Source organism: Parambassis ranga, chromosome 3 (genome assembly GCF_900634625.1).
Source record: "Parambassis ranga chromosome 3, fParRan2.1, whole genome shotgun sequence".
Taxonomy (NCBI): domain Eukaryota; kingdom Metazoa; phylum Chordata; class Actinopteri; family Ambassidae; genus Parambassis; species Parambassis ranga.
Genome location: NC_041024.1, coordinates 19,280,451 through 19,303,032, shown reverse-complemented (window position 1 = coordinate 19,303,032; position 22,582 = coordinate 19,280,451). Strand labels below are relative to the sequence as shown.

Sequence of the window (22,582 nt, the reverse complement as noted above, 5' to 3'; positions counted from 1 at the left end):
GTTTTTCTAAATCGAGTTAAACTATGTAGGTGAGTGAATGAGTTTAGATCGAGATCATAACGTATAGACAAAAATACCAAAAATAAATACAAAAATAAATAGACAAAATAAAAATATGATATATAAAAATATATAAAAATAAAAATATGAACATAGATAATACAGTTAGTTTAACATTGATCCTGCTTTATTTTGATGATCCCCTTTATCCCCATTAAACGTGTGTTTTAAATACATACCTGGTTGGACTGTTACTTTTGTAAACTTTTTATAAAGTTTTTAAATACATTTTTTTTCAAGTTAAAGGGTGGGTTTAAACGAAAAATATATTGTCAGAATATCTGTGATGCTCTTCACCTAAACTCCTGTAGAGGGCGCTGTTTCTAATTTAGTGATGGTGGTAACCATGGTGGTTTAACTGTTTTTAATTGCATCTGTAAAGACTCTCATTCATCTAAAACATGTTATATCCAAGGCTTCTGTTCCTTTTAGAAAAAACAGTATGATTTTTCTAAAAGGAACAAATAATGTATGTGTTGAAGGAAAACAACAATGAGAGAAATATAATTTTAGGCAGACGTGGTCACATGTTAGAAGAGTGATAATTCAAAAACCTAAATATAAACTAAAAAAAAACAGTGTTTTCATCAACCTAAAATATACTTTAGATATTACTGTACAATGTGATGGAAAACACCATGAGTAAAGTTTTATGGGCCAACGACATAATTAAATCACAAGCTTTATCCATTACAGCAGTCCACACTGATTGCTTTCCAGTAAAACTGAAAGTAAAAGCATTATTACCTCCTGTCACTCTGCCTAAAGTCCACAACAAGATCACATCACAGGAACACTCTACCTAGATTAGTGATGGATTTATAGGCTTATATTAGATAAAATGTGCTATACAGTGATGTAGGCTGTAGATTGTTTTTTGACTATCTTAATTAAGTTAAAAGAGTAAAAAGTTGATGCTAATTATTAACTATTCAAATCAATTCAACAGATGGAGTTGTAAAAGTACGAGTCCAAAGTTAAGGTTTGTGGGAGTGTTAGGCTACAAATGTGAAGTTGAGTTCAGTTGAGTGAGTAAAGTGAAAATGATTTTCATGTTCTTTTCAACTTACCTCGACTAATGCAGCAGGTACAGTGACTATTGTTTTATGGTTTTCTGCTATACTGAATTGTGTTTATTTTTTCATCTGTTGGAAGAGCAAGATGTGATGTAATGTTGTAGTCTGTTCTGGATATGTGGAATCACTCAAGGTTATAAGAAATATAATTACATATAAAGTGTTCTGGTGACAGTGGTGCAAAGTCGTGGCCTTTTATAGAAAATCATGTTAATAATTGGATATGGTTTTCACAGTATTAAGGTAATTCTATAAATAGCAGCAAATGTCAGTGAATTGATCTGTTTCTTGGAGGTTGTCCTTCCTGGATGGGGAACGAACCCGCATTAATTATGTGATCTGTTGTCATGTTAGAAACCTGGTTTCTGTTCAGTTTATCCAAAAAGGGAAGTGAAGTTTTGCTTGTAAAGCACTTCTATTCACTTACATCCAACATGAAGCCTTCAACTGAGCTGCCTCCTCCAGTGGCCTCTGACGAGTTCGATGGCGGGACTGCAGTAGCTTGTGTGATCCTAGGTCTGTCTTTCCTGGTTGGAGCCCCGGGGAACCTGCTGGTGATCTGGACCATCCTGAGATATGTTAAGCAGCGCTCTCACATTGTGGTTCTGATCCTGCACCTGGCTATAGCAGACCTGCTGGTCCTCGTCACCCTGCCTCTGTGGATCTACTCTCTTGTGCACACCTGGGTGTTTGGAGGGGCATTGTGCAAGGCTTTGGTGTACATTATCAGTGTGTGCATGTACAGCAGCATCTTCTTCATCACTCTTATGAGTGTGGAGCGCTTCCTAGCCATCTGTCATCCATTTGTGAAGATGCGCTATGACACGAAGAACACTATGAACAGATATCTGGTATTTTTGTGGACCCTTGCTTTTCTTCTCGGACTACCTGCTTTAATGACCCAGACATTTGATGAAAGTGATGGAACTAATCAGTGCCTTTCCAAGGAGTTCAGCTCCATGACCACTGCAATCATCTTTTTATGCCTAGAGACCCTGGCAGGCTTTGCAGTTCCTATCATTATTCTTAGTATCTGTTACTATCTGGTAGCTGCACAGCTCAGAAAAATGAGTTTCAAATCGAAACTTAAATCCATGGTTCTCATAAATGCTGTGCTGATTGCTTTCATAATGTGCTGGCTGCCATACCACGTTATCAATATCATTGATATGGTATGCATCCTAGGATCAGACACAGAACATGAATGTGTACCGCGGAGTGTGGTCTTTGGCTCTGGCGCCCTTGTTTTCATTAGCAGTTCAGTGAATCCTGTCTTATACGTCCTCTTCGCAAGGAACTTAAAAAGAAGCCTCGAGGAGTTCAGACTAGTCAGGCTGTTCCGGGAAATTGGCACTCACACAAACAAACAGCTCAGGGAGCTGTCAGTACAGCAGGAGACCGGCCAGAGGGCAGCACGTACACAGGAAGAGATGATGCCTGACTCAAACTGAAACAAATACTATGAATATGACCCTGAAAATATGGTAATAAAAAAAAAAAAATTGTTGTTGTTGTCATCTTAAGATACTATTCTAGGAGCAGATTATTTGCAGTCTTGTTGTATATTGACTTAAATCTTAATCTTCATGTAGCAATAACTAGATTTAACTTTTTTCATCTGCAGTAATTTAATTTATTTTGATGTGTTTGTTATCCTCCATGAATAATAAAAAAAAGTATAAAGTATAAATCAGTGTTATTCTTCCTTGTGTAAAAAAATGGTGGGTAAGCAATCACATTTTAATATTTGCCTGATAGTCAGACATTAGATTTCTAAGTAGGATTCTTGAGCCCCAAGGTTTTTGTGATTATATGTTGAGAGATGTTAAATCTTAAAAAATACATATACATATATAATTGAACTGATCTGTTCCTTTATCCTTGACCTGAGGTGAAAAGGAGCTTATGGTGCATGCATGAATCATCTCTCAGTGTCTCAGAAAGCCCTGTGTGGAAACTTTGTTCCTCTGCAGTAAATACCTAAAAGGGAAGTGAAGACCTGCTTCTACAGCAATTTGTTTCTCTTTTCATGCAGACGCCACAGTCAGCACATACTCTTACACCATGAACTACTCAGATGAACTGTCTTCAGAGGAAATGGCCCCAGAGGAGTTCGATAATGGGACAGCAGTGGCTTGTGTGATTCTGGGCCTATCCTTCGTGGTCGGTGCTCCTGGGAACTTGCTTGTGGTCTGGACTATTCTGAGGCATGTTAAGCAGCGCTCCCATACTGTGGTGCTCATCCTGCACCTGGCTGCAGCAGACCTACTGGTCCTCATCACCTTGCCTGTGTGGATCTACTCTCTGGTCCACTCCTGGGTATTTGGAGAAAGTGCTTGCAAAGCCATGGTGTTCATGATCAACGCCTGTATGTACAGCAGTGTGTTCCTCATCACTCTCATGAGCGTGGAACGTTTTGTGGCTGTACGCTATCCCTTCGCTTCAGCTGAGTGGAAGAGAAAACAAGCTCTGAATAAAGTGCTGCTGGCCCTGTGGACTGCAGCGTTCTTGTTCAGCATACCTGTCATCCCAACTCAAGTTGTTGGGAAGGATTCTGGTGAGGAGCAATGCCTGTACCGTCTGTATAGCTCTGTGACCCAGGAGCTGGTGTGTGTGCTGCTGGAGACACTAGTAGGATACATCATACCTTTTTCCATTCTCGTGGTTTGCTATGGCTGCCTGTGCAGTCGGATTACTCAGATGACTTTCAAATCTAAACGCAAGTCCACTGTTTTGATTGCCAGTGTAGTGGTTGCATTTGCCATTTGCTGGACACCTCACCACATTGGAAATATCCTTTCGCTCATCATCCTGGCCGTTGAGGACTCCTTCAGTGATACAGCACAGAATCTGGAAAGTGCCAGGAGCACCATGGCGTTCATCGCCGGAGCAATGGTCTTCATCAGCAGCACAGTCAACCCCATCCTCTACATGTTCGCGGCTCGCTCCTTCAGGAGCTCCTTGCGTGACACTGGCATCCAAAAGCTTTTCCGTCATATTTCCAGCACCTCCCCAGGTGAGGGCAATCGAGAGCTGTCCTTTGTGTCCAAGAGACATGGCAATCAGACCAACAGCTCTCAGTGTGTGTCTGAGCCCAAAGACCAGATGGACATATTAATAAAAATGTGTGAAAATAATAATTCCTAACAATGTATAGGATGGTGCCTGTGTAGATAGTCCTGTGTATACTATAGTCATTTGATTCCATTTCTGTACTTTAGCCCGAAATAAAGCTAATTTTGTATGAATGAAATATCTGAGTTTATCTAAATGACACTCATCTCATTTTTACATATATTTATAAAACAGCTATTGTCTTTTATTGAATGAATGATGCCATTTAACACTGAAAAGTATAAATAATGATGCGTAACAAGTTTTAATGTACTTTTTGTAAAGATACTGATGTGCACTGTTTAGGTGCCTGTAAATGATTAATTTGACAGTATATTTGGTCTTATTCTTATTACATGATTGCTGCAGAGAAATATTGCGCTCATATTTTTGATGTATTGATGAAGATCCGGCCATGATCATGACATATTAGCTAACAGATGTCCTTCGGTCCCACTACAGACATCAGTCATGCTTTCAACTTCCTCTCAATAGAAAGATTGCCAAACAAAAAACTGCATGTTCCCTTTGTCGAGCAGCAGAAAGCGGAATCATGTCTTACTGTTTGTCACAGTCCTAGAAACCTAAAAACCCTCAATGTCAACTAAGGGTGTTTACTTATTTTTAGAAATGACTGTTAATGCACAAATACCTGTAATTTACTATTGTATACCATCATGGCTTTGGCTGTTGCCATGACAACACAAAAATATTTCCATTAACTTACCAACCAGCAGATGGCAGTGACAGCTGCCTATGACATGGATGTTTGACATGATTCCACTTTGGTCTGATAGCTACAAGTTCTGTCACTTCCCCTATCTGGACGAACTGCCCAGTCCACATTAACTCATTTGGAGTATGCTAAACAGTCTGAGATACCTGGTTGTGATGATGATCTAACATAGAATTATCATTGTGACAGCACTTGTTATTTCACCAGATCCTCTTAATATTAGTGACTCATTCTTTTTTTGACTTTGACAGTGGAAAATTACAGAGAGAAAGGGATGTGACAAAGATGAGATCACACAAGAAAACTTATTCTGAGGCATACTAAACATTTTCTCACAGAATGAGGAAGTAGCACAGGACAACTGACCACTGTGGTAACCTCTGCACTCCTATATTTCTACTTTATCTAAAACTGCCTGTCTTTGGTAGGTTTTAGGTTTTGCTGCTGTGTCATGATAAGTTAACAAACAACACTGTTTTTAAACACACTTGAAGTGTTATGCAGCACTTGTCAGGCTCACATGCAGTTTGACTGACTGATTATGCAAGTCTGAGGTTAGTATATCTTTTCGTATTTATTATTTATTATCTATTTCTATTCATACAAATATTAATTTCCTATTTGGACAGTTGCAAATAAGTGGAGAATATTTATCTGAGAAAGCGATTTCTAAAAGCTGTACCTCTTCTACCACAGGTTACCTAACAATCTCTGTATGTCATGTCATGAAGAGAAACATGTCTTCTCCTGTTGCTGTGGTGGATTACCCTTATGCATCTATAGCTTATCTGTCTGCATATAGTCAGACTGGTTCAGCTGGAAAATAGTGACTCTGCACAGGGAAGGAGACATGAGGAATTACTCTTGAGGTTGGGGGTCTGACTGGAGATGGACTGACAAAAAGCCATGTTTTCTCTCCTGTCTGCTGACTCATAGTGAGCAGAAAAGCAGTGTTAGGAGCAGCAAAACACTGCATGCTGGGAACAGGTGATGATGTTGCAGGTTATCTTAAAAACAAAACAACACAAAATACAGAACAATGAGGATCTGCATGATTGTGCATCATTAAAAATGTGAGTTGCTTAGGATTGCAGTGAAAAAAAAGTTATAAAAAAGTAAATTTTCAGTTTCAGAAAGCAAATCTATTTTATTAAAATATAATAAACTTTTTAAAAAACAATCTTTCACACAATAGAAGGCTGCAGCGGTTCATTGTGGTGTATCTCTGTGTATCTTTGCTCATTTACTCCTCTCTGTCAGTGTCAAACATTAGTTGGTAATAAGGATATGCCTCATGGAGGTAGTGCAGCCAGCAGCCCTGTTTTGTTCGACTACTTCCTGATTCATCTGAGCCAACCAATGAGATGACAAATCTCGCCCCAGCGTCCCGCCCTCACCTTTGCAAAACAGCCAATAGAGGATCACTCCAGGAGTCCCCCTCGCTCAGAGGCCGAGCCACACAGGTAACAAGGAAAAAAATAGAAAGAGGAAAAAAACTCCGGGCTTGTTATGGAGTTCGTGTGAAGGAAACACGGATTTCCACCCTTCTTTACCAGTTTAACCAGTATCTCTGGATAGAGCACGCTCAAGTACTGCAACAGGTAGAGTCTGACCGCAAACTCCTCCGTGGCTCCTCTGAACATAATCTCCCCTCTTTCTCTCTCCGTTTATCTCAATTGAGTTTCCAGCCCTTTTGTTCGTTCTTCTTATCACTTGGAAAAAGGTGAACCGTGTTATTTTTATTTTAATCTTTGCTTTAATTGTAGTTTTTACCCTTGTGGTCCCTGATGGCTTCGCACAGTGATACTCTGGTGGTGTTCTTTGGGGCAACAGCTGGTGCAAATGGGGGTAAACTGGGTTCGGATGAGAGGGAAATAATTCTCTTGGTGTGGCAAATTGTGGATCTACATGAGAAAAAGGTACGGACCTTTCTGACCCCCTTTCGTTCGTTCGTTGTACGGTTTTCTTATGTACCCAGTGTTTGTGGCATAGTTGTCTACCTGAAGTGGAAGAGTATGTTTGACATTTAAACCAACACGGTGTGCTCTCTGTAGCCGTCTGTAGCCCGCTGCCGCCTGCTTTGCTAGCTAACGCTACATTAGTTCTCTGTTAGCTCACCTTTTAACAGGTGTGCGACTAAAAAATAACAAGCAGGTGAGAGGTGTAGTTTCACCTAAACACACACCTTCTTTGGTTTAGCATGTCAGCTTCTGGACATATCCATATACTCTTTATTGACAATTAAGTGCTTTTTGCAACTACATTGTCAATTGTTTGACTTTTTTTTTTTTACAAGATGTGGGGGGCTAAATTATCATTTTTTCCCCTCACGCTATATTCTGCGCCATGAAACCGTAATTGCTTCCACAGGTTGGGAAGCTTCACAAATGTCTTGTCAAGCCGGACGATTTGGAGCTGACAGACCAGTGTAAAGAGGAGACAGGGTTGACTCTGGACGACGTGGTCAATGCTGAGCCCCTGGACAAAGTTCTGCAACAGGTGAGGTTCATTTCTTATCCATAGGAACCCTTTAACGCATTTACATTATAGTAGGCCTTTAGGATGACATCTCTCTGCCGCCACTCAAGTGATGCTGCTTACATGATTAAGATTAAGATTAAGATTAAGAAACCTTTATTAGGCCCACAATGGGGAAATTGCATTTTTGCAACAGCAGATACAGACAGCAAAGATATATACATTATAAAATAGACTACCAGTAAAATATAGAATGCAATAGAATCAAAAAACAGTTTACATATTAACAGTTATTGCACAGGTGAGTGGAGGTAGAAGTGGTTTGTAAGAAAACTGTACATGATGAGAAATCCATAAGCTGATTAAACCAAGCAAACTTTCCTCTGACAGTTTTTACCCACGGCGAGATGAGACATGACATGCCTAAGTAGGTATTTAAGTGTAAGGTACTGTAATGTGAGCAGTGTCAGATTTCCCTTATGACCTTTTCTGAAAATTGGTCTTCCACCTGGTTGAGATGTGTCATTGGTTTAGTTCAACTATGCTGACAGTAGGTAGAAGTTCAGGAGCTAGGATGGGCAGCGCCCGGGGTGTCTGCAGATAAGCAGTCGCAGGTCTAGTCTTGTCTCAGCCTGATGCTTGCTGCTGACATCTGGAAGGCGGAATGTTTACCTGGGACCGCACCTCTTGTTTTAGGCTGCAGGACAGACAGGAGGGGAGGATTTCAGGTCTCAGGCTTTATCCACAGCCGCACCTGGTTGCGGCAGTTCCTTAAGACCAAGAAAGAAATTCGCTTTCTTGATCCTCCCAGTTAAGAGGTGTGTTTTGACAAAAGTGCTCATGTTGCCAAACATGTTTTTCAGCCAGCCTTGCAATAGTGTTTGTTTGCACTGGACGCACCTTTCCTGTCACTCCAGTAATTAATAGTTTAGGAACCTCTCATTATCATGCCGGACATGTGTGTTGGTGTTGATATTAGTCCTGTTAGTTTGCTCAGTTTCCTTGTTTGTGTTCTTGAAATTCCTCCCAGATCTTTTTGGCACTGGTACTGAATGTAGCACACAATTATTACCGTAGCCGTTCCTGAGAGTTTCTGCTAAATGTTGATGCCATTGAGGCCTCATCCAAACAAATCAAGCAAGACTTCAGCTTGAGCCACTCTAGGTTAGATTGTATGCTGAACCTTTAAATATTAACCCAACCAATCAGTTTGTTCTTTACATACCTTTGTCTCACATGTTACTTTCTCTCACTATTGGTCAGTCTGAGATTAGATTTATCCTTGTTGATACCGGGGGGAAAAAAGGAAAATTCTCCAGGTAGTTGAAAACATTGTGTGGAACTGCAGCTTCTAAACATGCTGCTCACAGCTGTTTATTTTAAACCTGGTGGCCCATTGCAACCTATTCAAAGATAGAGGGGTAGCAGCAGGTACCTCTGGTTGGTGTGTATGTTGTATTGACCTGTGCTGTCAGAGCCCCATAGGATGTCTAGTGCTTTTTTTTTTTTCGTGTGAAAGATTTATTAAGAAAGAGAAGGCTGGGGAGGTTTGCAGGACTCTGTGAAGAATACACATGGCTTTTAGGGCTGCATGGTTTGGTAACCTTGAATGCTGGTGCTGCCTAAGAAAAGGCTGTCCACTATTCAAATGTATGCTTTAACTTCTGTTGAACAGAAATTATTTTACTATGATAGTTTTCCTAAACGGGGACTTGGTGTGTTTTGCATAATTTTTCCCCAGCACACAGACTCGCAATTTTAAACTGTACATGCATGGTATTTATGGAATATTTAAGTCACGTGCTGCAGCGCAGATTGACGTGCTGTAAAGATCCTACATTACAGTGAATAGGGATACTTTAGAAGCTGTTTCAATCTGTTGAAACTCCATGGCAGTAAGTGATAATTGTATTTCTTGAAGATCTGAACGGCACCTGCCGGTTAAATTTTTAGCTCTGCCCACTCTTTCTCTGCCAGAAAGATAACTGCATGGGAATGTCCCAACAGATGCCCAGTTCTCAGAACCCAAAATGGCAAGGGCTTTCATATAATTTCAGCAGTCAGTCATACGAGTGAGATCGCTTTCCTACTTACCCTTCAAAAAAGATTCTTTTTTTTTTTTCTAGTTTTTATGTTCAACACTATGAAACTCGAGGCTTACACTGTAGCCTAAACCAAAATCACCCGGTATTTCATTTTTGGTCAGAAACGTAATTTAGATTTTCACTATTTTCTGATGATGATGATGATAGATAACAATGTGGGACATTGACAGCATGTTGCAGCTTGTGAGAAGATACATCTGATGTTAGAATTCGCACACTGAGACACTCACAAACACAAACTGAAACTATGGTGATCTAGAACTACTCACTATTATTTACTGTTGTAGATGGCAGCCTGAGATGTTGCTGCTGGATTAGGCTCTTGCCCACTTATAAAGACATCCACCAAGGTGCATAAAGAGATGACATTTGTATTAACCAAACTTTTGATGATAAATTCATAGCAGCTCTTCTTTAAAGTGTCTCTCGATCATGCTGGGTGTCTTTCAAGATTCTGTTTATTTTCTCTGTGGATTTGCCTTTTTTGTGTGACAAAATGCACTGTGGTGTATGTTTAAGCTGTGCCCTGACACTCCCTGTGACTCTTATCAGAGTTTGTTTCAGCCACTACCACCTTACCTCACCTCTGCATACACACAGTCCAGCTACACTGAAGAACAAACTCTGATAGAACCATGTTCAAAGGCCATTTCCTCCCCCTCATCTGTGAAAACGCCTCCAGAACAGACTGAAGCAGTAGTTTGTAACAAGTCATTCCTGAAATACTAAAGCAACAAATATGGATTTTAAAAATCCAGCTAAACTAAGTTATGTGTTTTCTGATGGTAACAACATCATAGGATTATCATGGGTTGTCACGTAAATGGGTACTTATTAGCCCTTTTTGACTGTAGAGCCAAGTGTGGCAATAATACATGACAGTTGACAACAAAGTAGGTTATTGGCATGTTGTTCCTTTCACAGAGGTTACAGTTAATAATAATGACTATTACTTCCAGTGAAGATGAAATTTATTTAGGAACAATGACCTTGTTTGGCCTCTTGTTGGTATGTTAAAAATGTGAATTTTTTCTTCTGTGGACTTTATTTGCTTAATTTATTTGTGGTTTTTGTCACTGAAGTGAAGAGTACAGGGTGTGTCGATACCTCGCCTATGACATTTGCTTTTCTCTCCGTAATCCAGCTTTAGGCCAAGGTGGAGCTGCCTGCACAGCTAGGAACAAACATTAGTACTGTTGTCACTGCAAACATGAAATTGGGCACTGTGGCTGAGCTTTAACTGTGCTGGTAGGGTAATCTGTGGAACACTGAAGTGTTATAGTGTAGGATTTTTGTTGTTGTTTTTGTTTACTCTTACGACAAATGTGTTGAGCTGGATGCATTTAAAAATGCCCCCTTGTGACTCACTATATATCCGTACTGAATAATGGAATTCAAAGCAGTGAGCTGTGTGTTTTTGTATTGTGTCATGATTAACATTGGGTTGACTGTGTTTGTTTTACATCCTCAACAATAAATATGATGAATTGGCACACATCGCCTACAAGACACCTTTGATGTGCCTTTTAAAAAAGGGCTGTGCAAACAGTTACACAATGTACCAGGGATTTATGTTTACACAAAGTGGTAAGTGTCAAAATTTACAATCACAAGTTGCACAGAATAAAAATCCTGCAAAATTCTTTTGCAAGACATTCATGGGGCCCACTGCAAGTAAGCAAGCTGCTTCTTCTTTGGTGTGTCTCGTGTCCAGCCATCCTTAAACCTCCCCCCTTAATCTAACCCTGAAGCACTTGTTCTGTTGTAGGTGGTTATACTGCCAAATAGCCCTGCACTTCTCTCTGACTGTTAAAACGTGCATGTCCCAACAGGCACCTCTATAATACTGTCTCACTGTCTAACGGTCTGTCATACATAGCCAGTGGCCATGTGAGTTTAAGGTGGTCCTATATCCAGATGTCGACCTGCTCATACAGAGAAAATTTAAAACTTTATGAAGTGGGTAATGGCACGTGATGTGCAAATGGATGTGTCCCCCCCACACATTAAGGTGAAGATGTTAAGAGTTGGCCCTCAATGAATAGTCTCAGACATTTTTCCTGTAATTTGGTGGAACAAACAACTATTTGCCAACACTTGTTTTAAATGTCCTGAGCTACAGTGCAGATTGATACGACGCATTGGTGGCCTTTGTTTGCAGTTAGTTTTTGACCACTACAGGTTGACACAACATAAGAAATGAGGCTCATTGTATGTGGTAGATATAAATAAGCAAGCATATGTGGGAGGTGCTGGTATTTAGGACATGTTTGTTGTAGACATAGAAGTTTACTCCTAGTGGGGACAGGCCGGTTTGACTCGTATAGGTTGTTTTGTCACCGTCTCTGGCTGGGACTGTTGGTTGTGCAAAGAGACAGCTCTGATCCTTGTGATTAGTGGTGTGATCATTCCTCTCCTTTGTCTGCTCCCTCCCTCACTCTGCAAACACTAAAACCTGTTAGACGAGCCTTGCTCCTAATGAGAACAGCCAAAATTCTGAACACAACCACCACCTTCACTTTTCTGTCTTTACAGTTAACGTCACCTTTCATGTTCTTTCTTTACATAGTGGAAGACAGATTATTATAACATCACAAAATGCTGGTTAATTAACACTAAATTTCTTCCTGTGCATTAATATTCTTGTCTTCTCTTTTTTTCTGTTTTACTCTGCAGTTCCAGCAGTCGGTGTCATCAGAAGTAAAATGCCTTGGTAGGAGCTCTTACACACTTTGTGTGAACAGCCCTCTAGTCATTCGACAGGCCCTCCACCCCGAAGCTTCCAAAAAGGTGAAATACACCTGTTTATGACAGGCACATGTCCATATCAGTGAACTCATATGCTCTTACCTTTTGCAGTTCTATGTTCAGTATCTTCCTAACACAGTCATTATTCCTTAAAGATTTCCTTGCTGTTATATTGCCACACTCAGTCATTTCCTTTTTGTTTCTTCTTGTCCAGAATCTTGTTCTACCTGAATGTTTCTTTTCATTTGTGGACGTGAGAAAAGAGTTTCACAAATGCTGCCCAAATGCCGGACCTGTGCAGAAGCTCACACTCCACTCCATGCTGGAATGTATCCTTTGCTAGCTTGAAATTTAAACATTTGACATAATCAAAATGGCAATTGCAGAATTACCAATAAATCCTTCAAGCAGAAAACCTGAAGGTGTAGGAAAACGTTACAGCGTATACTAGGCAATGGTCTTAACTTTGCATGCAGATGTTGGCCTTCCAGCTGTGTCAGAGCCATTGCTGGGGGTGAGGGAGGTGAGGAGCATAGTGCAGCTGACACTGTGCATCCTGGCTGAGCCCTACAGTAAGTAATCACCAGTCATTCTACCTAAAATAACATGCTGCCTGTCTCCCTTGGCGCTGTTAGAAACAGAAAAACTGGCCCACAGAAGGAGAAATGAAATGACTTATGCTGCTCTTATACAGTTCTATGACTAGCTCCTCAGTAAATCATGTGATGGTAATGTGGTATTTGTATGGCATTTTTCATTTTAGTTGGATCTTAAATGTTGTGTGTTTAAATAGTTTTAAATGTTCTAATACACCATTAGGCAATTTACAGCTGTGGGCCAGAAGTAAGATGACTGCTGATATGATAATAAAGTGCACATAAATCAACCTTTAATCAGAAACTGTTCATCTTGACTGTGACAGCCCCCTCTGGCTTTGCCTACTTAATAACAGCTGAGCATATCTTTGGGTGTTATAAATGATATGAATGCAGAGTGAACTGCTTCACTCTATAAGAGAGAACATTATTTTACCTTTACAACTGTGTTTTTTTATTATGTTTTTAGATCACAAGTTTTCCTGTGCTGAAACGGTGAAGTTCAAGTTAGACTCTGGCACATGGTATGTATAAACATTTATTACATACATTTATCTTGCTACATCTCTGCAACTGTTTTTGCCACAGCGCTTAGCCAGCAGTGTTGTTTACAGACCAACGACCTCCTTCAACCCCATTCAGACCTCAGTCCTCAGGCTTTTAGCATTGATTACAGCAACAAGGAAGCCACAACTGTGTTATTAAAGCTGTCCAACTTTGCCATCAAGTGCTTACCTAGATATCTGGTAGCAGAGTACCAAATCCTTCTGTTCTCAGACAGCCAAAAGCCTATCACCTTGACAACCCCCTGACATTTAATCATGGGAGTGTGTTACTGTGTTAAGCACTTACTGTGAGTGGCCTCTGTCTCTACAATCTGTGGACAATTTGTTCAAACAAGAAAAGAGTAATGCTGTTTTTTTCCCTAGATGTCCCTGATTTTCAGTTGTAATCCTGTCTGGATTGCATTTAAATATTTGCAGTAATTGATGTTCTTTCTCCACATGGTGGATTGTGCAGCAGTAAAACAGAGCCAGTAGACAGTGAGACGGTGATCAGAGCACGGGGGCTTCCATGGCAGTCCTCAGACCAGGACATCGCTCGCTTCTTTAAAGGCCTCAATATTGCCAAGTACGTCTGATCTAATGCATGTTGTTATTAGACGTTCAGCTACTGCCGTATATATCAAAAGATTTTTAAATTTTGTTATCACATTGGTGGAGAAATTCTACGATAATAAGCCCACTCTTAGATCTACATGATTGTATTCCTTTGCATGAACATGTGGGCTCTGTTTCAGGGGTGGTGTGGCCCTCTGTCTCAATGCTCAGGGCCGGAGGAACGGTGAGGCCTTAGTCCGTTTTGTCAACTCAGAACACAGAGACTTGGCTCTGGAGCGCCACAAACACCACATGGGCACCCGCTACATTGAGGTTAGCTTCATACAGCTGCATTTTTTTTTGTTGATTGCATTAAATATGTATGAATTGCCTGTTTCTGTTTGAAGGGATGTAGTGTATGTGGCCTGCATGAAATAAACTCATCTCATGACTAAAAGTTTTCCTCATCTTTTTCAGGTCTACAAGGCAACAGGAGAAGAATTCATTAAGATTGCTGGAGGTCAGATTTCCTATACTTACTTGATTCTGTGTGTGTTCATAGAGAAAGACTTTCTGTTGGAGTGAGGTAGTAGTCCACATGTGTATAGGTACAGGTCTTTGGTGACTGTAAAAGAAGGGATCTCCTTTGCTCTCCGGTTCTCTCTCCTGTTACCTGTGTCTTTGCCCCATCCCAGTGACTCCTGAACAGCTTATCTCAGACTAATAAAAGACGCTTTGTGAGGAGCGTCCGTCCCCCCATTGCCCCCATCCCTTCCTCGCCTCCTGTTTTCTACTGTAGGCCATCCCCTCAGAGGCCAGTTTCACTCTGGGCCAAAAACAGCTCACCTGTTCAGTTCAGCTTCCCGCTCCTCTCCCCTGAGGGGAAGAGGGCTGACGCCTGGTGAAAGGACTGACTCAGTGCTGATACAAAGGGGGTGTGAAGAGACAAAGGCAGGGCCTGGGGCCTCTGGTCCATTGAGCTGCAGCCAGCAGTAACACAGGACAGAGATAGGACACAAAGAAACATAGTCATTCGCAGCAGATAACTTACAGTGGCTGCTAGTCAGACTCTGGACTTTAGTCAGATATGTTGGGATCAATACAGATTGATAGCACACTGGACTTTAGGCAAATATTTCAAACAGACAAGATTTCAATTAATCAACAGAAATGAAAGCAGTAAACGTATAAACAAATGAACAGGATGTTTTGTGTATGGGGCAGCTTCATGGCTGGTTTGGTTCTACAGTCTGAAGAATTCTTTGATTTTCATTCAGACTACGTTTTAACTTGAGTGTTCATTTTGATCATAGGATGACAAGTAGTGTATGAATAAAAAAAACCTGTTTTTTGATGTGGTATTGCAGTTTACATTGTTGTATTTTCAAACAAGCATCCTTAACAAGCTGATGTAATTCTGGGACTTTAGGATGTGAACATATTGTAAACAAACAAAATTAATTCGAAAACTTAGAAAAGTACTAGTGAGAGTGTAACGCTGGTCAGTGAATAAAGCTCGATGAAAAATCTGACACAGTCCAGCTGAATGTGCCTGTGTACAAGTCACAGCCAGTGTGACAGAGCAGTATAAAATAATAGTGTTGGTTATGTTTACTGATATGACAATATGAATGAATACCCCATCACCAACAATCTGAATGCTCTGATAATAGAAGAAAAAAGGTTCATTATTTAAAAAGATGAAGTTTTCTCTGAGACAGACTGTGCCAGAGCTTAGGATGCTGAATGTTCATTCATGTCTGTCTTTTGTCACTAGGTACATCTAATGAGGTGTCCCAGTTCCTGTCCAAGGAGAACCAGGTGATTATCCGTATGCGGGGGTTGCCATTCACTGCCACACCTCAGGAAGTGCTGTCCTTCCTTGGTCCCGAGAGCCCTGTTACAGATGGTGGTGAGGGTCTGCTCTTTGTCAAGTACCCTGACGGACGGCCCACTGGCGATGCCTTTGTGCTTTTCTCCTGTGAAGAGTACGCCCAGAACGCCTTAAAGAAGCACAAGCAGATCCTGGGGAAACGTTATATCGAATTGTTTCGGAGCACTGCGGCTGAAGTGCAACAGGTGAATGCTTTTATTTGAATAGGCTTCCATACGGCTTCAGAGAAGTATAGTAAGAAAGAAAGCAGGCCACTGAGAATTGTTTAATATAGGTTTGTGTTGTGTAATTTCAGAAATGTGATGGTAAGAGTGGAAATGGGAAGCGGGAAGTTGTTGCTGTGGTTTTCTGTTTTGGACACAAACATGGCAGTGTTGTCTTGGCGTTATTATTTACATTATTTATAGTACTATTTGCACATGAGTTGTAATAAATACATAATATAGCCAAATCAATGCATTTGGATATGTTGTAATAAAGGCTGAGCCTGAGATCCATCTGCTTTACTGTCAAGACAACTGTTTCCCAAAAAGTGATACCATGACAACAGGACTAAACATTTGAGGCATAAATAAGTTCATGGATGATGAATAATTTAAACATCAACAATGTGTTGATGAGGAAAGTGATGTAACTAGTCTTGAATTTTATATTGTATGTACTTTAAAAATGTTTGCAGTAGAACATTTCACATCACTACTGAAGTTTCTCTGTGCAGAATGATGCAAAATCAATGTTGTCATCCATTTATTAAGGGAGACTTTATCTTAATTGTTTTGTCTAGGTCCTGAACCGCTATATGTCCACACCTCTGATCTCCACACTACCTCCTTCACCTATCGTGCCTGTTCCAGTCCTCGCAACTCCTCCCTTCCTACCAGCAGCCAGCAGCTCTCGCGACTGTGTACGCCTCCGCGGTCTGCCCTACACTGCTGGCATTGAAGATATCCTAGAGTTCATGGGAGAGCACACTGTTGACATCAAGCCCCATGGAGTTCACATGGTCCTCAACCAACAGGTGAGACTGATGAAAACTGGGGGGTCAGACACACATCTGCATGTAATGTTATCCACCCACTTACTCACTTTATAATGCGATGCTATGATACTGAGACTCATTTTTTCTCTCTGTGCAGGGGCGGCCCTCTGGAGATGCCTTCATCCAGATGAAGTCACCTGACAAGGCATTCATGGTAGCCCAAAAATGCCACAAAAAGACAATGAAGGACCGGTACGTTGAGGTCTTTCAGTGCTCCACAGAGGAGATGAGCATCGTCCTGATGGGAGGAACCTTGAACCGCAGTGGTCTTTCTCCCCCGCCCTGCAAACTTCCCTGTGAGTTGACTCCCAACAATTGGCCTTCATTGGATGTTTTCAGTGTGTTTAAAAGCAGCGCTTTTAGGATGGCAGCAGGTCCCACAAGCTGACTTAACTGTGAAAACAATGAACATGCAACAGCCTGAACTAAACAAAGCAGTCGGAGGTAAAGAAAGTCACATGAAATTTCCAAATTAAGGTTTGTATTTTAGACGGTTATTAGGGATTTTACTGCATTATAACTTGCTGGTATTTTGTAGAAACTGCTATAAAACTCTGCTGTAAGTTGGAACTGGGGTTAGTGCGACTCTTGCAATGTACTTTGCTCGATTAGTGCTCATATCTGTCTTTGCTCTTAGAGATTAGATTGGTGTGTATTTCTCTGAGATGATCATTGATCTACATATTTTAAGTTTTTGTACAGTAATTTCCTGATAAAGTTGGTCGTACCTTTTTGCTTTTTCAACCCTTATTTTAAATATTTAGAATTGATCATGTCTCTGTACATGTTAGTGACCCTACACACAGGCCTCCACAAAGTCATCAGTGTTGTCACCGTTCTGCCTGGTTGGCACTGAGGGAGACCACAACTGCCCACAGCCTCACACAAATAGCGGCTGTTTGTATGTAAATACATCCATCATGTCTGTATATTTGCATGTGTTGCAGCCTGTAGAGCATCAAAAGCATAAACTGCTCTGGTGTACAAAAGAGTTTGATATGGAGGAAGAATCAGTCTCTTTGTCTAATTGTGTGTCATCTAATGAATGTAATGAAAACAATAACCAAAGGTCAAAGGTAAACTCCAGTCATAATGATGTGCAATAATCTGATCTTCATCATCTTTGTCTTTTTCTGTAGGTCTGTCTCCCCCCACAGCCTATGCCGCCTTCCCCACTCCACCCACCATTCTCTCTGAGGCTGCTCTCTACCAGCCCCCCCTGCTGGCTGCTCCCAGACCTCCTCAGACCGCTACACACAGCCCCGCTCACACTCTGGCCTACTACCCCCCTCAGCCTCATCTCTATATGAACATGAACATGAACTACACGGCTTACTATCCCAGGTCAGTGCAGCGTCAGTACCACATGACCACACCACATGTGTTTTTTTTCTTTGATCTCTTTTTTAACATCTTGTTTCTTTTTCTTGTCTGTTTTGTTCATTCGCCAGCCCCCCAGTATCTCCATCCACAGTCAGCTACTTTGCAGCTCCACCTGGAGCAGTGGCAGCAGCCGTTGCAGCTCAGCCCCATCCTGCCGCAGCCGCTGGCTCTCCTGTGCTGCCGCAGCCTGGTGCCCTGGTCAGGATGCAGGGTCTGCCCTACAACACTGGAGTCAAAGATGTCCTCAGCTTCTTCCAAGGATATCAGGTCAGTACATGTAGCACTTACATGCCGCACTAGCTTACTGTTCCAGGTGTAGTTTGTGACTGAATAAACTGTAAATTGCTCACAGACTTTTAGTTGAACCTTCGTTCCTAAGACACCGGCACAGGGCTGAACGTTTGTAGCACTAGTTGATGTTTTATATGCTGACCAGGATGATGATGGTCAGTGTTTCTTTTAGTGTTGGGGTCATTCAGAACTGTTCCCACAGTGTGCAGGTCCTATATGGTAGGTTTCTACCTGTTGGACCACTGAGCATATATCTGTTGGTGCTTTTTTTATCACAAAACACACACAATTAAGGGACATGTGAACACTTGTGCTCTCCTCCTCTTCTGCCTCCTCCTCCTGCGTGCCTCCCATATTTATTGCTGCCAGCCCAAGTCCCCTAAAGCAGGTATGAACATTTGACAGGTGTGGCTTTGGACAGTGTTCAAGGGAGGGGGCGGTGTTTGAGGTGGAAGGGTTGTGTTGTTGTTGTGTGACAAATTTTGAGTTTGCTTTTGTACTTTATGGTTCATGTCATTTAAAACTGGTTAAACACCATTCATGGGTGTATGTGTATAGGTAAATATCACACTCAAATGTTTTGAGCTGTACACTGAAGACATGGAAGCCCAAAGTGTATACTGTGTTTGAGAGAGAGAGAGAGAGAGAGAGAGCAGGCTGCAGTTCTGACTGTTGGCTGAACTACTGTAACTGTATCCTGTAATTGAGTGAGTGTGATTTTCTGGCTGCAGTAGCGTCTCTCACACTCACCCTGGGTGAGAAGACTGTTCCCACACCAGCACCGGTGTCCTTTACCACACAATTACCATGTTTAATCACTGTATAATTCAAATGAATCCTGTTCAACCCGTGGTTGGAGTGTGAGCGTGTGTTTGTGTTCTTCCTTGGAAAACATTTCAGCATTTTATTTTCAGAGTGTGTACACCTGCATCTTGCTTGTATCTTAAAAAAAAAAAAAACAAAAAAAAAAACGGTGTACTGTCATGTGTGAATCGATGTGTAGGCCACCCTCCCTGATTGTGTTCATTATCATGCTATCTGTAGTACGCCCCTGACGAGTACAGCGGCGTGGTTCAGATGAGCGAACAGGCCAGGAGTCTGATTCAGCCCAAAGAATGGCTCTGTCTTTAGGGACTCACCCCAAGGTAAGAAGAGTCTCCAGTCCAGACCAGCAGTGGAGAGAAGGGGCCTTCTACACTTGAATGGCACTCATGTGTTCTGTCTGTTGACAATCCCAGTAAAGTGCTGAAGTGGTGATTTGCTGGTCCCAATATCAAAGCCAAACGTAACCATTTAGAGTTTATCTTAAGGTTTGATTAAAAGATTTAAAAATGTGCTAATATTTAGGGACGTGTTTTAATTCGATATGAGCATTGATACGAGTTATAAACCTTCAAATCACCACTTTTGTGCTTAAGGGATAAGTTTCATCAGGCTCACAACCCAACCCGACTACTCTAAGCGCTCTGTCTCATAACTCATGTCTTTCCTTTCATAATTACAAGACTGCAACAAGTTTTCCAAGGAGGAATGTGTCACTTCACTGCATTTCTTAATGACTAACATTTTGATATACTTTGCATATGGCAAAAACAGCAGACCAAACACAAGTGCACTCACTAACAACCCGAGCTGGAGTTTCATGTGCTGGATGAAGAGCCTGCAGTCTCTTAGTGGAGATGTTCGGCAGTGATGGTGAAAGCAGCCTGTACAGTTTTCCTTGGGGAGTAGAGAAGGCTTTACAAACCACTTAGCTTTTCAGAAGTGATTAAGTGGTATACTACCCTGCCAAAAGTCCTTCTCACTTAATGGAGCAAAGACATTAGAAGAAGCAGAAAATGTAGATTCGACTTACCAACAGTTAAATGAGTCTTTATTCAGTGCTGCACTAAATAACCTGGTCCCACCCAGCCCTGCTCCATTATGCACGCCTTTTGTCCTGAAAGCAGTCCTCCACTTACCGTGTCGCTCTCTGATGCTCTGACATGTGATTCATGTTGCTCATCAGTGTGATCAGTCAACTGCTCATATTTGCATGTCTTAAGCAGATTATTCCAATGCATGCAAACTAACATCTAATTAATGTGTGTGGGTTTTGTGTCCCTGAGAACAGCCTGTACTCTCCTAATCTCTGCACATTAACCTTTCTTTTGCTTTCTAACTGAACTGGTTTGATGAGCTGGTCTTTCAGGCTGCGTTGTTCCTCCTCAGCTGTGTGGGTTCCCCCTGGTGGTGTCATGCTGCAGGTGCATGAACATCAAACACTTATTTTGTTGTGTTTTATTTCTCTGTTTCTGCAGCTCCAGCCAGACGCCATTCTCATCTTGTATAACTTCAGTGGCCAATGCAGTGGTGAGGCCTTGATCACCTTCCCCAGTGAAGAGATTGCCAGGCAAGCTGTAGCTGAGCGCTCCAACCAGCCCTTCTATGGCCAGCCCGTCCACTTGGTCTTCTGTAACTGACCACTAGCCCTCCATCTTTCTCTGCTGCCCTCAGTTAAGCAGAGAAGGAGGATCAATCTCTCTGTACTCCCCCCCAAAAACACCCCTTTTCATGATGTTTCTAACAGCCATCTCACACTGCTGTTACTGACACTCCCAAAGCCACTGTTGGAGTTTGAGCATCCACAGATGAAGCGGCTAAATATTTAAGTTGGGCAGATGACTTTGTGGATGTCATGTATAGAATTTCTGTGCATTTGAACTTTCTGTAATGGCTGGTTTCAGAGAAGATATGATGTGGACCATATCAGTGGCTCAGCATAGCCAAACATGCATGTGTATTTAAATAACCTCTGTGTATGTATATATGTGTACGTGTCCTAAAACTCTGTACAGATGTACAGCATCCTGAAACGCCCGAGGCTGTTCAGACTCCTTCACACCATCTCCCTGCACATTTCTACAGTTTCACTCTTAACCACTGCAGGATTTTGTGTTAATGAACTGTTGTTGTGCTCTATGCAAACACTCCTGTGTAGCTGCAGGGTCGATGTTTTTTATTTGAAGGGCTCCAGCAGTGTAGTGGTGTCATTGATAAGAGAAACGGAAGCCATACAGACTGACATGGACTGTTGTACAACTCTACTCTAACCGTCATGAATTAAAGTGGCTTTAATCTTCAGGGACTGCTAGTTTATACGACACGACACCACAGCTGTGCCAGTCAGTGTACCACCCGATGTCTAACTTGATTAGTTTTTTTTTCCCCCTGTAAAAAAAGAAAAGCATTTATGTGACATACAGCATCATCCCATTTAGACTTTTTCCACGCACTAGATTTCTTTTTGCTCTAATCGAAGACTTGAAAAAGTGAGCGTCTTTAACAAGTAGCAAGTTAATAAATTCTATTTTTATTAATGTCATTTCTTTACAAAGCTGAGCTTGTGTTATTAAATGTAAAAGGACAGTCTTTTATATTGATTGACCTTAGCTACTGTATGTCTTTTGTTGTAGTTTCCAGTTTATAAGAACCAATCTGTAGCATGCTTTGATTCCTGCTAACATCCAGAGTACTGTGTGAAGCTGCATGAGTTTTCCTGTGACGGGTCTGATGACAGCTGGCATTAGTTTTTCATCTTTACCCAGAGTGCAATACTGGCCCAGATGAGGCTAGCTCGACCTCTGGTGGCAGAGGAGACATTTGTTTCTTTTGTTGCAAGTTTGAGACTTGCATGGATATAGATCTGTGTATAGGCGGTAAACGATTAAAATGTTGACAATGATCTGTGTTTCAGTTGTTTTTCTTAAGCTAGATTTTACTGTTTGGAGATACTGCTATCATCTCATGCTCCTCTGTGAAAACATCACTTCCCAAAGCATTCCTGCACATGTTTAGAATGAGCAATCATCAAGTTCTTTAGAAAGGTCATGAAACAAGAGATTCGTTTACCATGTTTACCTCAAACATTTCACCATATACATTGTGATATTTACAACTGTATGTGTGACAAATTTGGAAAA

General features: G+C 41.3%; 3 protein-coding genes across 5 annotated transcripts; all 3 read left to right on the top strand.

The window, feature by feature from the left end:
* The first annotated feature begins 1,097 nt into the window (after positions 1–1,097).
* On the top strand, positions 1,098–2,669 carry LOC114433539 (leukotriene B4 receptor 1-like). Its single transcript, XM_028402169.1, has 2 exons — positions 1,098–1,147; positions 1,491–2,669. Exon 2 carries the CDS (start codon positions 1,571–1,573, stop codon positions 2,585–2,587), a length of 1,017 nt encoding a protein of 338 aa, XP_028257970.1. The 5' UTR covers positions 1,098–1,147; positions 1,491–1,570; the 3' UTR covers positions 2,588–2,669.
* A 401-nt stretch (positions 2,670–3,070) lies between these two features.
* LOC114433505 (leukotriene B4 receptor 1) lies at positions 3,071–4,389 on the top strand. Its single transcript, XM_028402121.1, has one exon. The coding sequence runs from the start codon at positions 3,201–3,203 to the stop codon at positions 4,281–4,283; it is 1,083 nt and encodes a 360-aa protein (XP_028257922.1). The 5' UTR covers positions 3,071–3,200; the 3' UTR covers positions 4,284–4,389.
* A 1,946-nt stretch (positions 4,390–6,335) lies between these two features.
* esrp2 (epithelial splicing regulatory protein 2) lies at positions 6,336–22,344 on the top strand. 3 transcript variants are annotated; one of them, XM_028401606.1, is made up of 17 exons: positions 6,336–6,587; positions 6,753–6,905; positions 7,357–7,485; positions 12,246–12,359; positions 12,532–12,646; positions 12,794–12,889; positions 13,383–13,437; positions 13,934–14,044; positions 14,214–14,346; positions 14,491–14,533; positions 15,791–16,092; positions 16,692–16,925; positions 17,044–17,242; positions 18,086–18,290; positions 18,398–18,596; positions 19,665–19,765; positions 20,921–22,344. In XM_028401606.1, exons 1-16 carry the CDS (start codon positions 6,351–6,353, stop codon positions 19,749–19,751), a joined length of 2,412 nt encoding a protein of 803 aa, XP_028257407.1. In that variant the 5' UTR covers positions 6,336–6,350; the 3' UTR covers positions 19,752–19,765; positions 20,921–22,344. The 3 variants fall into 3 exon arrangements, with proteins under 3 accessions (XP_028257407.1, XP_028257408.1, XP_028257409.1); XM_028401607.1 differs by lacking the exon at positions 6,753–6,905; XM_028401608.1 differs by lacking the exon at positions 19,665–19,765.
* The last annotated feature ends 238 nt before the right edge of the window (positions 22,345–22,582 follow it).

What these genes read in the sequence shown, in the direction of transcription:
- LOC114433505 (XM_028402121.1), top strand. Translation starts at nt 3,201, where the DNA reads ATGAACTACTCAGATGAACTGTCTTCAGAGGAAATGGCCCCAGAGGAG.
- LOC114433539 (XM_028402169.1), top strand. Translation starts at nt 1,571, where the DNA reads ATGAAGCCTTCAACTGAGCTGCCTCCTCCAGTGGCCTCTGACGAGTTC.
- esrp2 (XM_028401608.1), top strand. Translation starts at nt 6,351, where the DNA reads ATGACAAATCTCGCCCCAGCGTCCCGCCCTCACCTTTGCAAAACAGCC. An exon ending in ACGCTCAAGTACTGCAACAG is followed by an intron (nt 6,588 to 6,752) that starts GTAGAGTCTGAC and finishes CTTTAATTGTAG; the next exon opens with TTTTTACCCTTGTGGTCCCT. An exon ending in ATTCATTAAGATTGCTGGAG is followed by an intron (nt 14,534 to 15,790) that starts GTCAGATTTCCT and finishes TTTTGTCACTAG; the next exon opens with GTACATCTAATGAGGTGTCC.